This window comes from Tachyglossus aculeatus, chromosome 15, assembly GCF_015852505.1.
Source record: "Tachyglossus aculeatus isolate mTacAcu1 chromosome 15, mTacAcu1.pri, whole genome shotgun sequence".
NCBI classification, from domain to species: domain Eukaryota; kingdom Metazoa; phylum Chordata; class Mammalia; order Monotremata; family Tachyglossidae; genus Tachyglossus; species Tachyglossus aculeatus.
In genome coordinates, this window is record NC_052080.1 from 22,038,954 (window position 1) to 22,056,769 (window position 17,816).

At 45.7% G+C, this 17,816-nt stretch overlaps 1 protein-coding gene across 1 annotated transcript in view; it reads left to right on the top strand.

Annotated features, from left to right (window-relative positions):
* The first annotated feature begins 4,032 nt into the window (after positions 1–4,032).
* The window catches only part of RGS9 (regulator of G protein signaling 9), a 58,856-nt gene continuing 45,072 nt past the window's right edge, over positions 4,033–17,816 (top strand). The window contains exons 1-7 of the mRNA XM_038757228.1: positions 4,033–4,301; positions 10,313–10,409; positions 13,586–13,636; positions 15,362–15,468; positions 15,678–15,729; positions 16,283–16,341; positions 16,959–17,035. Of these exons, the coding sequence (XP_038613156.1) occupies positions 4,245–4,301; positions 10,313–10,409; positions 13,586–13,636; positions 15,362–15,468; positions 15,678–15,729; positions 16,283–16,341; positions 16,959–17,035 (500 nt within the window). The 5' untranslated portion in view covers positions 4,033–4,244. The remainder of the gene's footprint in view (positions 4,302–10,312; positions 10,410–13,585; positions 13,637–15,361; positions 15,469–15,677; positions 15,730–16,282; positions 16,342–16,958; positions 17,036–17,816) is intronic.

Sequence of the window (17,816 nt, forward strand, 5' to 3'; positions counted from 1 at the left end):
TGGGGAAATTCCCTGGCTCAGAAGAGTTCCCACTTAGACTCAAGACTCACCCACAAATTCAACACCTCTTCTTCTCCCAAAATCACCAACCCAGATAATTACCTTCTGTAAAATGGGGATTAAGACCGTGAGCCCTATGTGGGACAGGGATTGCGTCCAACGTGATCGGTTTGTATCTACCCCAGTGCTTAGTACTGTGACTGGCACATAGTAAGCACTTAACAAATATCATACAGATAGAATATCATAGAATAAAAATAAATAAAATAAAAAAGTACAAGTTAACAGGTACCGAGATATGAATGTGCCCAAGGACAGACAGCAGGCTGGACTGGGCTAAGGACTTCCTATGTGCCAAGCACTGTGCTGAGCTCTGGGGAAATAAAATCAGATCAGTCCCTGTCCCATTGCACCAAGCACTTGAAACAGTACAGTAGAGAAGGTAGATATGATAGGTAGAGAAGCAGCGTGGCTCAGTGGAAGGAGCAGGGGCTTTGGAGTCAGAGTCCATGGGTTCGAATCCTTGCTCTGCCACATGTCTGCTGTGAGACCTTGGGCAAGTCACTTAACTTCTCGGAGCCTCAGTTCCCTCATCTGTAAAATGGGGATGAAGACTGTGAGCCCCACGCAGGACAACCTGATCACTTTGTATACCCCCAGCGCTTAGAACAGTGCTTTGCATATAGTAACTGCTTAACAAATGCCATTATTATTATTATTATTATTATATGATCTCTTCCCCCAAGGAGTTTATGACTTAGCTAGGGAGACAGCCTAACTAGGAATCAATCATTGCATTTAATAAGCATTTTCCGTGTGCACAGCACTGTACAAAGCACACATGTCCCAATGGATAGAATACAGGCCTAGGAGTCAGTAGGCCCTGGTTTCTAATCCTGGCTCTGCCACTTATCTGCTGGGTGACTTTGGGCAAGTCGCTTCACTTCTCTGGGCTTCAGTTATCTCACCTGTAAAATGGGGATTAAGATAGTGAGCCTCATGTGGGACAGGGACTGTGTGCAACCAGATATGCATGCATCTACTCCAGCACTTAGTACAGTGCCTGGTACATAGCAAGCAGTTAACACAACACAACAGAGTTAGCAGATTCACTCCCTGCTCACAAGGAGCTTACAATCAAAGGGATCAGCACCAATTCTTGCTGTAAACCCCAGTTATTTTTCCTTCCTATGGCTGAGGAAGCTAGCAGTCATCAATAAGGCTGGGACAGGGTGAGTTTGCCTTTTTCCGCTCCCATCCTTGTTTAATGCCTTCCTGCCTTTGGCATTCACTTTTTATGACCCCAGACTTCTTCTTCCAGACATATATTATCTCCCTGAACAAAGCCTGGCCTGGGAAACATCACCATCAAAGTTCACTGCGATTCTGGAATGTTAAGGGAGCCGTCACCCAAAATTGGACAGCTGGGACAGCATGGTGCTGAGTTGTGTGTGTGTCCACAAAGCAAATCCAATCCAATTTGCTCATACCCATCCCAACATTTAGTAAAAAGCCTGGCACACAGTAAGTGCTTAACAAATACCATAATTAACATTTATTATTAGAGTTTCTCACCATTCCTCTAAAACAACCCAAGTGCATGTCCTGCTGGCATTTCCTCCTGCTCCGTCCCCTCGAGTCTCCAACCTAAAGGGCTATGGAATCAGCCTGGGAGTCAGAAGGATCTGAGTTCTAATCCTAGATAAGTCACTTGTCACTGTGTGACCTTGGGCAAGTCATTTAACTTCTCTGTGCCTCGGTTACCTCGTTTGTAAAGTGAGGATTAAGACAGTGAAGCCCATGTGGGACATGGACTGTGTGCAACATGACTTGCTTGTATCTACTCCAGCACTTAGTACAGTACTTGGCACTTAGTACAAATACCATAAAAAAAATGAGGAACTAAGTGAAGTCCTGTCTCTCTGTTGCACCAAATTGGAGGAGAACAATTGAATCCTGGCTTTGCCACTTCTCTGCTATGTGACCTTGGGCAAGTCACTTCACTTCTCTGTGCCTCAGTTACTTCATCTAGAAAACAGAGATTGAGACTCTGAGCCCTACATGTGACAGGGGCTGGTGTCCAACTTGATTTGCCTGTATCCATCCCAGTGCTTAGTACAGTGTCTGGCATATAGTAAGTGCTTAACAAATCCGATCATCATCATTATTACTATTGAAGAGCACACTGCACAAAGTAAGGGCTTAATAAACATCATTCCTCACTGTCCCGAACCTTTTTCACACTAGTTATCTATTTCATTATTTTCATGGTGTCCCTGCTGGGGGAAGGAGAAGAAGGATTTATCGTGCTGGCGCAGATTGTTCAGACCGGAGAACTGAGGCCCCGAGAGGATACTAGGCCGTGCTCTCTCAGCTTTCAGTTTCCAGATCTTCCCCTGGGCACTTGGGACATATTTTAAAATTCCTCGGTAGACCGGAGAAATCTCTCATCTTGGGAAACGTCCCTGATCTATCAATCAATCATATTTAGTGAGCACTTATTGCATGCAGAGCACTGTTCTAAGCGCTTGGAAGAGTACACTATAACAGAGTTGGTAGACTCATTCCCTGCCCACAATGATCTTATTCTCCAAGAGTGTTGAAGTGCTGTGCAAACAGTAAGCGCTCAACAAATACCATTGATTGATTACAGTTTAGAAGGGGAGACAGACATGAATATAAATCAATTAAATCACAGATATGTATATAAGTGCTATGGGGATGAGGGAGAGGTGAAGAAAGAGTGCGAATCCTAGGGCAAGGGTGATGCAGAAGAGAGAGGGACTAGAGGAAATGAGGGGTTAATGGGGAAGGCCTCTTGGAGGACATGTAGTTTTAATAAGACTTTGAAGGTGGGGAGAGTAGGATATAAACAGGGAGGGTGTTCGGAGCCAGAGGCAGGATAAGGGCTGGGTGGCGACAAAGACCAGATTGAAATAAAAAGCCCTGTTTGGCTCTTTCTTCTTATTTTTTTTAGGGTATTTTAAAGTGCTTCCTATGCGTCAAGCCCTCTTCTAAGCGCTGGGGCACCTACAAAATAACCAGGCCAGACACAGTCCCTGTCCCACATGGAGCTCACAGTCCAGTAAGAGGATTTATCTCTTAAGAGAAGCAGCGTGGCTCAGTGGAAAGAGCATGGGCTTTGGAGTCAGAGGTCATGGGTTCGAATCCCGGCTCCGCCACATGTCTGCTGTGTGACCTTGGGCAATATTACTCTATTTATTTATTTATTTATTTATTTATTTATTTTACTTGTACATAGCTATTCTATTTATTTTATTTTGTTAGTATGTTTGGTTTTGTTCTCTGTCTCCCCCTTTTAGACTGTGAGCCCACTGTTGGGTAGGGACTGTCTCTATATGTTGCCAATTTGTACTTCCCAAGCGCTTAGTACAGTGCTCTGCACATAGTAAGCGCTCAATAAATACGATTGATGATGATGATGATGTAGTCACTTAACTTCTCCGATCCTCAGTTACCTCATCTGCAAACTGAGGATTAAGACTGCGAACCCCAGGTGGGACAACTTGATCCCGTTGTATCCCCCCAGCGCTTAGAACAGTGCTTTGCACATAGTAAGCACTTAACAAATGCCATTATTATGATTATTATTATTATCTCCAAACCGTATTAATAGGTTTCCGGGGGTTGGGAGGGGAGTACTTTTTATTAGTCATCTTTTGGACTGCCTTTTCACTTGTCACTGTCACCAGCTAGGGCTCCACTGCTCGTGCCTTTTATGTAACGCCTCTCAAGGTTGCGAAAGTTAATTTCCTCCTCCCAATCCTCCTACTTCCTTATCTTCCCATTATCTCCTGGCAAATCCCCATTGGAATTAGGCCGGGTGTGTTGCCTCCCCCTGGTGGCGGGACGCCAGACGTGCAGCTCCTCTTAATAAACTCCCCCCCGAGCCACTTGCGGATTGGGCGGGATTCTGGTTGCACAGCTGCATTTTTCAAGGCTCCAGCCCGGAGAGAATGAGGAAAGAACAACAGCAGCAGCAGCAGCAACAAAGCAGCAGGAGCAACAACCACAAAGCAGCACTAACTAAACATCATCACCAGCCCCAGCAACAAAGCCTCATCTGCGGCCAGCAGCATCTTCTCCCAATCTCCTCATCACCTTGCTGATTTTTTGCCACCATCCTGGCTTTTTAGCTTTGCTTTTTCGTTTCTCCTTCCTCTTCGTGATTTTGAATCCTTAGTGTCTAAGTATCTAAGTATTTTGAATACTTAGTATCTACGATGACAATCAGACATCAAGGCCAACAGTACAGACCAAGGATGGCATTCCTCAAAAAGGTAACAGTCCCAACCCGTCCCCTGGCTGGGTCAGAAGTGGGAAAGAGGGGACCTGGCCTGTCTTTGAGCAACTCTTCCCTCGGGCCGAAAACCCGCAGAAACCCTGTGGCCGGACTTGGGACACGTGGGGTGTGAGGGAGCAGGCCGGATCTCGGGGCGTAGATGTCCCCCTCTCGGTCCCCATCTTCGGTGGGAAGATGAGTCTCTTAGAAAACCGTTTGGATTTTCCGGCTGCCTGCTGATCCCGAAGGATCAGAGGCGAGGAGGTGACACGGCCGATCTCGGCTGTGGCGGTCTAGCTAGCCAAACAACCTGTTACGTGGGAACGCGAGGCTGGCAGAGAGGAGCGGGGTTTTGTGTTTACTTGTTTGCTGGTAAAAAGATCAGCAGGATCATTGCATGGGCTCCAGATCTTGCCATTCCCTGACCGAAGTGTTCTATTGGAAAGTTTCTTTACCCCAGAACATGCTAAAGTGTTACATTCCCTAATTACCCTCGGAATCCATATGCAGATGGATACGGTCAGTACCTATTCTTACTGCAGAGAGTGTATTTTGTAGACCAAGCAACCTGTCCGTACCTTGCTCATTTCTTTGTGCTTCTCGGTGTGTTTTTCATCGGTGAACTTCTCTCTGCAGGTGGGGAGCATGGTATGGCTCTTCACGGGTAACGTGTCTTGTTTCACGCTATATTTCACTTTGCGGTGCGAGGAAATCTGTGCTTGCAAAGATTTTGTAAGGATTAGACATTAATCCAGGCATCCTCCTGTCCCCCCTCCTCCCCCAGGCCTTCCCTAGTTTATCCCGCTGAATTGAATTACTTGAATTCTCTTTGATGAACAAGGCCACCTACTTTGGGGTTATGGGGGCATCACTCTTCCTCAGAAAGGCCTATGGTGAGATAATCTACCCACAGATAATCTGGGAGAAACGTGGGCACTGCCCACAGAAAAAGGAGGGAGTTGGATCCACCGAAGAATGGGTCAATTTGGCACATCAAAATCATTATCATCAGTGGCAGTTACCGAGCACTTACTGTGTGCAGAACACTGTCTGTCTCACCCTCTAGACTGTAAGATCGTTGTGGGTAAGTAAAGTGTTGTATTCTCCCACGCGCTTAGTATGGTGCTCTGCACACAGTAAGCGTTCAATAAACACGACTGATTGAATAAACACTTGGGAGAGTACAGTACTACAGAGTTGGTAAACACGTTTCCTGCCCACAAAGAGCTTACAGTCAATAAAGGGAGACAAACATTGCTGTAAATAAGCAGCATGGCCTAGTGGAAAGAGACAGAACTGGGAAATCAGAGGACATGGGTTCTAATCCCAGCTCTGCCACTTGCCTGCTTTGTGACCTTAGGCACACTTCACTGGGCTTCAGTTTCCTCATCTGTGAAATGGGGACCTGTTCACCCTCCTGCTTAGACTGTGAGCCCCATGTGGGACAGAGACGGCATTAAATTTAACTTGTCATCTTTCCCAGTGCATCGAATAATGTTTGGCATGAAGCTGCTTGGCTTAGTGGAAAGAGCGCGGGTTTGGGAGTCAGAGGTAGTGGGTTCTAATCCTGGCTCCGCCACTTGTCAGCTGTGTGACCTTGGGCAAGTCACTTCACTTCTCTGGGCCTCAGTTACCTCTTCTGTAAAATGGGATTAAGACTGAGAGCCCCACGTGGGACAACCCAATTACCTTGTATCTACCCCAGCGCTTGGAACAGTGCTTGGCACATAGTAAGCGCTTAACAAATACCATCATCATCCTCTTCATAGAAAGCACATAACAAATACCATAACAAATATATGTTGTGTGTACACATATAATACATAATTTATACATGGGTACATAAGTGTGGTGAGGCTGAGGGAGGGGCAAATATCCAATTCTCAAAGATCCAAGTGCAATAAGCAGCGTGGCCCAGTGGAAAGACCTTGGGCCTGGGAGCCAGAGGACGGTTACCCCAAGTTACCCCAAGTCCCAAGTTACCTGCTGTGTGACCATGGACAAGTCATTTCACTTCTCTGTGCCCCAGTTTCCTCATCTGTAAAATGGGGATGAAATACCTGTTCTCCTTCCTACTTAGACTGTAAACCCATTTTGGACTGTGTCTAACCCGAATATATTATATCTACTCTAGCACTTAGTACAATCCCTGAGATATAGTAAGTACTTAAAAATACCTCAATTATTATTATTATTCAGAGCGGGACCCACAATAATAATTTTTGTAGAATTTGTTAAATACATACTATGTATCAGGCACTGTACTAAGTGCTGGAATAGATAGAAAGGTAATCAGGTTGGACACAGTCCCTGTCCCACAAAGGGCTCCCAATTTTAATCCCCATTTTACAGGTAAGGTTACTGTGGCGCGGAGAAGTTGTGACTTGCCCAACACGGCAGATAAGTGGCAGAACTGGGATTAGGCCGGTGGTCTATCTTCTTGTCCTTGCTACTTTAAATCTGGGCTTTCCCGGCTCCTGGACGGTGGTGATGGAGGGGCTTACAGGAAGAACCCCTCCAAGGATCCCCTCTGCAGAGCAACTGGAGCCAACCCCTAGACACAGACAACTCCTCTGACAGGCTCCAGGCAACTACCCTCTCTTCTCTCCCTGCCTGGATGGGGATAGGGCAGCTGTCCCCGTTCTGGTTGCTGAAGGGGACAGGGGGAGAGGCAGGACATGAGCCTTATTTATCCCGTTAGAGTAATTCTGGTTGGGAGCCAAGTACAGTGCTCAAGAGCTTAGTACAGTGCTCTGCACACTGTAAGCACTCAATGAACACCACTGGTTGACTGAGACTCTGGAATAGAGCAGGGGCCTATCAAGTGGAAGGGTTGAGTGAAGTCCACTGTGCTAAGCAATTGGGAAAAATAATAATAATAATAATGGTATTTGTAAAGCGCTTACTTTGTGTTTTATGTGCTGGGGTAGATACAAGTGAATTAGGTTGGACACAGTCCCTGTCCCACAGGGGGCTCACAGTCTTAACTTGTACTTCGCAAGCGCTTAGTACAGTGCTCGGCACACAGTAAGCGCTCAATAAATACGATTGATTGATCGATTAATCCCCATTTTCCGATGAGGTAACTGAGGCACAGAGACGTGAAGTGAAGTCCCCAAGCCCACACAGCAGACAAGTGGCAGAGTCAGGATTACAACCCAGCTCCTTCTAACTCCCAGGCCCGTGCTGTATCCACAAGCGCTTAGTACAGTGCTCTGCACACAGTAAGCGCTCAATAAATACGATTGATGATGATAAGGCCATTCTGCTTTCATAAAATACGATGGAATGAAATCCCCTTCTAGAGTGTGTGCAGACCTTTTTCTGGGAAACTGGGACCTATGTTCCTCAAAATGAACCCCTCTCCTCAGCCCAAGAGGTCTGGGCTCTAACGGATGAAGTCACCCGAAACAGGGAAACGGGGAATGAAAGCGGTGACCATGGAGACTGCTTTCCAGAGAAACGATTTGCCGGAAAAATGAGATTCAATTGTACTCAGGAATGGTCAGATCTTTCCTCGGGGGCTGGGTCTTGGCCTGTAGGGAATTTGGGGAATTTAGAGAGGACTCTGAGGTAAGTCATCAATCGTATTTATTGGGCGTTTACTATGTGCAGAGCACTGTACTAAGTGCTTGGGTAGTACAAATTGGCAACATATAAAGACAGTCCCTACCCAACAGTGGGCTCACAGTCTAAAAGGGGGAGACAGAGAACAAAACCAAACATACTAACAAAATAAAATAAATAGAATAGATATGTACAAGTAAAATAGAGTGATAAATATGTACAAACATATATACATATATACAGGTGCTGTGGGGAAGGGAAGGAGGTAAGATGGGGGAGGGAGAGGGGGACGAGGGGGAGAGGAAGGAAGGGGCTCAGTCTGGGAAGGCCTCCTGGAGGAGGTAAGTCTCAGAAGATGGAAGGATCAAGAAAAGAGGAAATCTTTAAGGAACTGGGAAGCTCCTTGAGGGCAGGGATTGTGTTTACTAACGCTGTTGTGCTCTCCCAAATGATGAGTACAGTGCTCTGCACAGAGTAAGCGCTCAACAAATGCTACCGACTGGTTACATTAATACAGTGGCTCTGCACACAATAAGCGCTCAATAAAGACAATTGAATTAATGAATGAATTTGATATTCACCCCATCCTCAGTCCTACGCACTTATGTACATATCCGCAATTTATTTATTTATAGTAAAACATGTCCACTTCCCCTTCTAGACTGTAGGCTCCCTGTGGTCAGGGAAGTCTTCCGCCCTGGGAGCTGTTATAAGGGGGTCTCCTCTCCCCACCGCTGCACGGCACAGCCTTCCTGCCTTGAAAGCCGAGCCAAGGAACGGAACAAAATGAACAGTTTCTGCTGCCAAACACCCCGTCAACTGAGGAGGCCCCCGATGCAAACACAGCCCACGGATCTAAATCCGCACCCACTGGGAGCGGATGCCGAGCCGACAGGATCTGTTTCCGTGTCAGGGAGAAGCAGCGTGGCGTAGCGGCTAGAGCTCAGGCTTGGGAGTCAGAGATCATGGGTTCTAATCCTGGCTCCGCAACTTATCTGCTGTGACTTTGGGCAAGTAATAATAATAATAATGACGGCATTTATTAAGCGCTTACTATGTGCAAAGCACTGTTCTAAGCACTGGGGAGGTTACAAGGCGATCAGGTTGTCCCACGGGGGGCGCTCACAGTCTTAATCCCCATTTTACAGATGAGGTAACTGAGGCACACAGAGAAGTTAAGTGACTTGCCCAAAGTCACACAGCTGACAGTTGGCGGAGACAGGATTTGAACCCATGACCTCTGACTCCAAAGCCCGTGCTCTTTCCACTGAGCCACGCTGCTTCTCTAGTCACTTCACTTCTCTGCACCTCAGTTACCTCTTTGGTAAAATGGGGATTGAGACTGTGAGCCCCACATGGGACAGGGAACGTGTCCAACCCTATTTGCTTGTATCCAGCCCGGTGCTTAGTACAGTGCCTGGCACATAGTAAGCATTTAACAAATACCACAATCATCATCATCATCAGGGAGCCATATGCGGCTGCGACAGACAACTAAAGAACACAACAACTGTGCTATTTAAGCACTAAACACCGTGCTAAGCACTGTGGTAGATACAATACCATCAGATCAGGCACAGTCCCTGTCTTACAGGAGTTTCACAGTTGAGGGAAAGAGCGACCGGGTGTTGAATCCCCATTTTACAGAATCAAAGAGCGAGGCACAGAGAAGTTAAGTGACTGGCCCTGACAGGTGTCTGAGCCACCATTAGAACCCTGGTCTCCTGATTTCCAGGCCCTTGCTTTTCCAAGTAGGCCATTCTGCGAAATCCAGAGTTCCAGTTATATCCCAAGTGCTTAGTACAGTGCTCTGCACACAGTAACACTCAGTAAATACCACTAATTGATTGATTGACCTCCCTCCATTTGTTTTGGGACTGAGGGTTATCTGTGCAGGTGGGAGGGATGTTGAACCCAGAGGAATATGGGATCAGGAGCACCTGTGAGCAGCCTCTCTTTGTCATATTCCCCCTCCTTCAAAGGGAAGATGCCTCAGTCATTAATTAAATTCACCCCTGAATAATAATAATAATAATTGTAGTATCTGTTAAGCTCTTACTATGTGCCAGGCACCGTACTAAGGGCTGGGGTCGGTACCAGCTAATCAGGTTGAGATACAGTCCCTGTCACATAGTCCCTGTGGCCTAGTGGAAAGAGTACCAGCCTGGAAGTCAGAAGGATGTGGGTTCTAATCCCGGCTCCGCCACTTGTCTGCTGAAGACTTTGGGCAAATCACTTGACTTCTCTGGGCCTCAGTTTCCTCAGATGTAAAACGGGGATTAAACTGTGAGCCCCAAGTGGGACAGGGACTGTGTCCAACCAGATGAGCTTGTATCTACCCGAGACAGTACAGTTCCTGGCAAACAGTAAGTGCTCAACAAATACCATTTTTAAAAAATAGATACCTGTAGACATTTAACTCCTCTCTGTTCTGTCATGCAGATTGAAGTCTTGCTGAAAGAGATGCAGAATCCAGAAACGGGAGTCAAAATGCATGCACAGAGGCTGATGATCACCAGCATTCCCCATGCAATGACAGGTAAAAACAAAACAAAAAAAACCTTTCAGACACCATCATGGATCTCACGTTAGACTGGAAGCTCCCTGAGGGCAGAGTTCAGCTCTACTAACTCTGGTGCACTCTCCCCAGGGCTTAGTATAGTTCTCTAACTGTGGTATTTGTTGAGTGCTTACTATATGTCAAGCACCGTTCTAAGTGCTGGGGTAAAGATAATCAGGTCCCATATGGGGCTCTTAGTATAAGTAGGAGGGAGAAAAGGCATTGAATCCCCATTTTGCAGATGAGGCAACTGAGGCACAGAGAAGTGAAGTGACTTTCCCAAGGGCAAGCAGCAGGTAAATGGTGGAGCTAGGATTAGAAGCCAGGTCTTCTGACTCCCAGCCTGTGCTCTTTCCTCTGGGCCATGCTGCTTCTCATGTAAGCTCTAAATACTAAACCTTCAATAAATCCTGTTTGTGTGCAATATAGGGTACTAAGTTCTTGAGTAGGACAAAAAAAAAAAAGGGACATATGGCCTGGCCACAAGATGCTTCCACTCTAACAGGAAACTACTGATCAACAGAGTAACTGATCAGACTCTCCCAAGTGCTTTGTAAAGTGCTTCACACACAGTAAGTACTCATTAAATATCACTGATTCGTTAGATGCATGTCTGAATGAATTTCTAATCATAAAAACTGAGGATAGCTAGACTGTAAGAGCTAGACTGTAAGTTCATTGTGGTCAGGGAATGTGTATCAACTCTGTTATACTGTACTCTCCCAAGTGCTTAGTACAGTGCTCCGCACACAGTAAGCACCCAATAAATACCATTGATAAATTGATTCTGGGCTCCTTGGGCTGTGTTTTCAATGATGGGTCCTGAGACCACTGGTGACAGTTCACAATATGTCAAAGAGGTATTATTCTTATCATTATTATTATTATTGTTGGATTTATTAGGTGCTTACTATATGTCAAGCACTGTTTTAAGCACTAGAATAGATACGTTATTCAGATCAGACAATCCGTGTCCCACATGGGGCTCCCATTATAATTAGGGGAGAACAGGGATTGAAACCCAACATTAGAGATGAGGAAACTGAGGCCCAGAGAAGTTAAGTGACTTACCCAAAGACACCCAGCAGGCAACTGACAGAGCCAGGATTAGAACCCAGGTCCTTTGACTCCCAGTCCTGGGCTCCTTCACTAGGTCAAGCCGTTCCTGGTAACTAACATCTGTCCAACAAGAGAAGACTGATGATTTCTAGAGGCAAGAGGGTGAAAGACAAGTTCAGTGGTATATCTTCAATCAATCAATCAATCAATCAATCAATCAATCGTGTTTATTGAGCGCTTACTGTGTGCAGAGCACTGTACTAAGCGCTTGGGAAGTACAAGTTGGCAACATATAGAGACAGTCCCTACTCAGCAGTGGGCTCACATCATCATCATCATCATCAATCGTATTTATTGAGCGCTTACTATGTGCAGAGCACTGTACTAAGCGCTTGGGAAGTACAAATTGGCAACATATAGAGACAGTCCCTACCCAACAGTGGGCTCACAGTCTAAAAGGGGGAGACAGAGAACAAAACCAAACATACTAACAAAATAAAATAAATAGAATAGATATGTACAAATAAAATAAATAAATAGAGTAAAAAAAAATATGTACAAACATATATACATATATACAGGTGCTGTGGGGAAGGGAAGGAGGTAAGATGAGGGGGATGGAGAGGGGGACGAGGGGGAGAGGAAGGAAGGGGCTCAGTCTGGGAAGGCCTCCTGGAGGAGGCTAAAAGGGGGAGACAGAGAACAAAACCAAACATACTAACAAAATAAAATAAATAGAATAGATATGTACAAGTAAAATAAATAGAGTAATAAATATGTACAAACATATATACAGGAATTGAATATACATATTCAATGACCTCCTGTTATTTGGACTGGTGCCTCTGACCCACATGTGATTGTCTTAATAGAGTATCTCAAGGTATGATGCTGTCTCTGAAACGGTTGAGTCACCTGGAAGAATGGAGTCTGAGCAGAACACACAATGGCCACTTGGCAAGTGGCTTGGTGTAGCTGATAGAGCCTGGGCCTAATAGTCAGAAGGTCATGGGTTCTAATTCCAGCTCCTTCACTCGTCTGCCGTGTGACCTTAACCAAGCCACTTCACTTCTCGGTCCCTCAGGTACCTCATCTGTAAAATGGGGACTGAGACTGTGAGTCCTATGCGGGACGGGGACTGTGTCCAACACGATTTGCTTGCATCCACCCCAGTGCTTAGTACAGGTAATCAATCAATTAATCAATCATATTTATTGAGCGCTTACTGTGTGCAGAGCACTGTACTAAGCGCTTGGGAAGTACAAGTTGGCAACATATAGAGACAGTGCCTACACAACAGTGGGCTCACAGTCTAGAAGGGGGAGAAAGAGAACAAAACCAAACATATTAACAAAATAAAATAAATAGAATAGATATGTACAAGTAAAATAAATAGAGTAATAAATATGTACAAACATATATACATATATACAGGTGCTGTGGGGAAGGGAAGGAGGTAAGATGGGGGGATGGAGAGTGGGACGAGGGGGAGAAGAAGGAGGGGGCTCAGTCTGGGAAGGCCTCCTGGAGGAGGTGAGCTCTCAGTAGGGTCTTGAAGGGAGGAAGAGAGCTACAGTAAGTGCCTAAACACCATAAAAAAGGAAGATGAAATGCTTTTGATACTGCTGCTGCTGTTTTAGCTTATTTTCAGGGAGCGGTTGGTGTCTGAAAGGTTTCAAGAGCCATTTAATTGGCTTCTCTTTCGTATCTTCTACTGGTTTGGGCATATGGAGTTGAGTGCTGTCTCTTGGGGACAGAGAAGAAGGGAGGGAGGGGGAAAAGCTGCTTCCTCACATGGTAAACATGGGAGGCAGTTTCCTCATGGAGCACTATTAGAGCGGGAGATGGGAATCCTGGCAGCAAGCAACTCTTCAAAGATTTCCCATGCAGAACTCCCAAAGCATGAGCGTGGGCATTTTGAGATCCGCTCATTGTAAAATTAGAATTGTTCTAGTAGATTGCATTTCTCACTTGTTCTTGCCGTTATTAGGTTCTGTACAGAGGACTGGGGTGGGGCTGTCCTGGACCCAGAATTGATCTCTTCTCTCCTCCCAAGGATCAACCTGGCTTTCTGACCTTAATTCTCTGTCTCCTAGGGAGCGACATCTTACAGTGGATCATCCAACGGCTTCGGATCCTCAGCGAAGGTGGGGATGACTTGGGATCTTCAGATTCTCAGGTCCCAAGTGGAGACCCCTGCTTTGGCAGGTGTTCTGACCTCGGTGCCTGCGAGGCCAGAATCAGGAAGGTTCTGGTTTCCATCCTGCTGGAGAAAGATGAAAGTGATGATGGAGAGGAAGGAAGAGTCGTCGAGGTGCAGTTGGGGCAGGAGTAGGGGAACTGAAAGATCCTGCTGAGAAATCTTGGGGTCCCCATGGGCCTCTCCCACAACTTCAGTAGACAAACAGTCATCCACTCTGAGGAAAATAGGAGTGACAGGACACTGACAATCTCCTCTTTCTCTCGCATGTGTTTACTTTGAAATGCTATGGAGATTGTAGGGAATGAGACTCTCATTTAAGTAGTAGTAATAGCATTTATTAAATGCTTGCTATGTGCAGAGCACTATAGTAAGTGCTGGGAGAAAATACCCAGTTGGAAATCAAACACGGTCCCTTTTACCCCCTGGAGCTCACAATCTAAAAGTTTAGGAGGAGAGAGCAGGGACAGACAAATCGGAAGTGATGAAACATTAAAAAACAACACAGATAGACAAAATAGACTCGATGTCTCAGTGGCGATGGAGGAGTACAAGAGCGGGCGGGAGCATGCCGAGAGTGGAGACCCTCAGTGCTGAGAGGGAAGATGGTGGTGGAAGAGTACGAACATGTGTAGCTTATAGCTAAGTGCTTAATACAGTGCTCTGCACACAGTATGCACTCAATAAATACAATTGATTGATTGATTGATGTGTGGGAGCATGCCAGGAGCGGGGATCCTCAGTGACAGGAAGAGGGAGCGGTCTTCTAGAAATGTGAACCGCTCCCCGCAACCCCTGGCATAGTCAGACCTCTTTACAATGTAATCATATCTCCTCCTATGTGGGACCAGTTCATTCATTCAGTGGTATTTAATGAATGCCATGCACTGTACTAAGTACTGGCTAAGAATACAATAAAGGATAAATAGTACTCTTGGAGGCTCAGTCCAAAAAGGGGCCTGGGAAGCTGGCGGGCATGAAAGGGGGGAATAAATGCCAAAAGACAAAGCAATGAGGATGACAAAGAGCCTACTAAGAAGTCGAGAAACTTCGGGTTCTAGGAGCCATTTCAGGGTCCTAAGGGAACTGGCCCGGCTGCCCCACATTCACAGCACTCATGGCCAGAGACTTCCCAGTGTTCTTAAGTCGGCAGAGTTAGTGCCAGCCACTGTCTGGATACTTCCCACCTTGCTCAGTCAAGGCAGGTTGGGAGAAGAGCCCACGGAAGACATGGGAGTGGGAAAGGTGGCAGTAATCTCTGATTACTCAGAGGTCTGTTAGGCCACTTGGGGCCAAAGGAGGGTGAGAGAAAGTGATAAATCATCTTGATCTTTTTCCTTTCTTTCCTCTTTCTTTCATTCCCTCTCTCCCTCTTAACTGGAAACATCTTATGGGCAGGGAACATGCATACCAACTCTGTTGTGTTGTACTCTTCCAAGCTCTCAGCACAGCTTAGTACTTAGTGCTTACAAATGCTTAGTACAGTGCTGTGCACACAGTAAGTGCTCAATACATGACTGCACAGCACGGTGCTCAGTGCTTGGAAGAGTAAACTATAACAACAAACAGACACATTCCCTGACCACAAGGAGCTTACAGCCTAGAGGACTGTGCACACAGTAAGAGCTCAGTAAAGATTACTGATGGATTGCTCTGATCCGCTTCTCCTCAGAGGCCCAGAATGTGGGGAATTTCATCGTCAAGTACGGATACATTTACCCTCTGCAGGACCCGAAGAATCTCACTCTCAAACCGGACCACAGCCTCTACCGGTTTCAGGTGAGCTGCTTGTCTGGCAGGCTCCGCAGGACACCCCGAGGCCTGCTCTTTGTAGGGCAGGATTCATTTCCTCCGATCAAAAGCAGCAGCAGAAATGAGCAGTTGCTGGGGATGGGAGGAAGTGAGCATAGGCCGGTAATTTGGGGTGTTTTTTGACGAGGCTATGTCTACTAGATAACCATGTGTGGTTTCTCTGATTCCTTTTATAGACACCCTATTTCTGGCCTACTCAGGAGTGGCCAGCTGAGGACACAGACTATGGTAAGCGCTCTCCCCTTGCCGATTGATCGTGGTATGTAGTCAGTGCCTACTGAGTATTAAGCACTGGGAAAATTAGTAAGGGCTGTGATATTTGTTAAGCGCTTTACTATGGGACACATAGAAAAGAAGTGAGGCATAGTGGAGGGAGTACAGGCCTGGGAGCCAGAAGGACCTGGGTTCTAATCCTGACTCCAGCACTTGCACATAGTGAGTACTTAACAAATGCCATTTAAAAAAAAAACTGTAAAAAAAAATTTTGGAGTAGGTACAAGATGATGAGATCAGACACAGTCCCTGTACCACACTGCGCTCATGATCTAAGAGGGGAAAGAAAGGCATGGGAAAAAACTTGAAGGTTGTAAAAATTGGGAGCAGATAATTAACACACGCTTGAGAATCTAAGAACATTAATGAGAAAGGAGTTGGTGGGTATTCCTTTCTGAGTGTTCTGCTCCACCAAAGTCACTGTCACTCTCTCTATTCTTTGTTTTCTCCCTCCCACGAAATAGCTCACTTTTGACTTCTGCCATCCAAATTCTTTGTTTCTTTCCAGCCATCTATCTGGCCAAGAGAAATATCAAGAAGAAAGGGATTTTGGAAGAATATGAAAAGGTAAGAAGTCTGTTGCTTTTAGCGTGTGTGTTCTTAAATGTGGTTGAACGTTCATCCCTGGAGTATTTTTTAATCAGTCTCCTGAATGCGTGACCTAAATGCATTAATAATAATATGTTCAAATGGAAGAAATGTGCTTTAACATGTTGTTGAAATCAGCTTCTAGATGGCCTGTCGTGGGAGAATTTAGAAAGCTATGTTTTATTTATTGCCCATTGATGATTTATGATGGCTGAATTTTATCGCATTGGCTGGGGTCCCAACTTAATTGACGCATTCAACCTTCAACCGTAACTCTGCTAAACCCCTGTTCTAGAAGCTAGTGGGCCTGATGGGTGGGATGGGGGAGGTTGCAGGAATAAGGGGTCTATTTTTGAATATTTTTTTGTTATCATTCTAATTTTTGAAAACATATAAAATGACCTTACCTTGAACCTACCCTAGCCCTTAGCACAGATAAGCTTACACTGGTAAGCACTTAATAAATACATTATTATTATTGCCATGTGGCTGCTCATCTGTGTTGCTGGTCTAGCCCTGGGTGGAGGCCATATGGAGAAGCCTTTGAGGCAGGGGGGCTCTGAGGCTTAAAACTTCTCAAATTCTTCTTGTTCTAGGAAAACTACAACTTATTGAATAAAAAAATTAACCACAAATGGGATTTTGTCATCATGCAGGCCAAGGAGCAGTACAGGTGAGTGAAGAAACACCAGCCCTCTTTGCCACAACTATTTTCCTTCCTCTCCCCAGCTAATAACCCATGCCAGGCACCAAGTTTACATGGCAGGGGCAATGTGAGGAGGGGCACAGGCTCGGAGGTATTATCATTATCACTATCATCAGAATAATGATGATAACTGTGGGGCTTAGTTAACTCTGTGCTAAGCACTTGGATAGATCCGACTTGCCCAAAGTCACACAAAAGAAAAGTAGCGGAGGCAGGATTAGAACCCAGTTCCTCCGGCTCCCAGGCCCCTGCTCTTTCCACTAGGAAACGCTGCTTCTCCTATAACCTTCCCCGTGCAGTAGCAACAAGAACTATGGGCACTGTGACTTGCTTGACTAAGCAGTGTCCATTCCAGCCAGCAATGATTTTACTGACTTTTCTAAAAATCCAAGGAAGGTTGGCAGTTTGGTTGGCACTGTTTGCCTCATCAAACAGCAGTTAGAAAACAAATCCACCGACTCAGCTTTTCAGATTACACGGTAGCCACAGGCCTCCGCTTGTAAAAAAAAAAACACAAAACAACCATTTGCAAGTGTAAGCCAAGTGCGTCATGTTATGTTGGTAATGGGGTGCGAGTAATCGGAAATGCAGGAGTTGGTGATATCTGAAGAGATACGGTTTCATTCTCTCAGATTTTTCTGGAAGAGCTCAGCCTGGTCCACTGCAGCTGTTGGATAGAGGGGGGAAATGAATTTTAGAATCAAAAGAGGCTTAGAAAAGCCCTCAGGCCTTTAGGGAATGATACAGT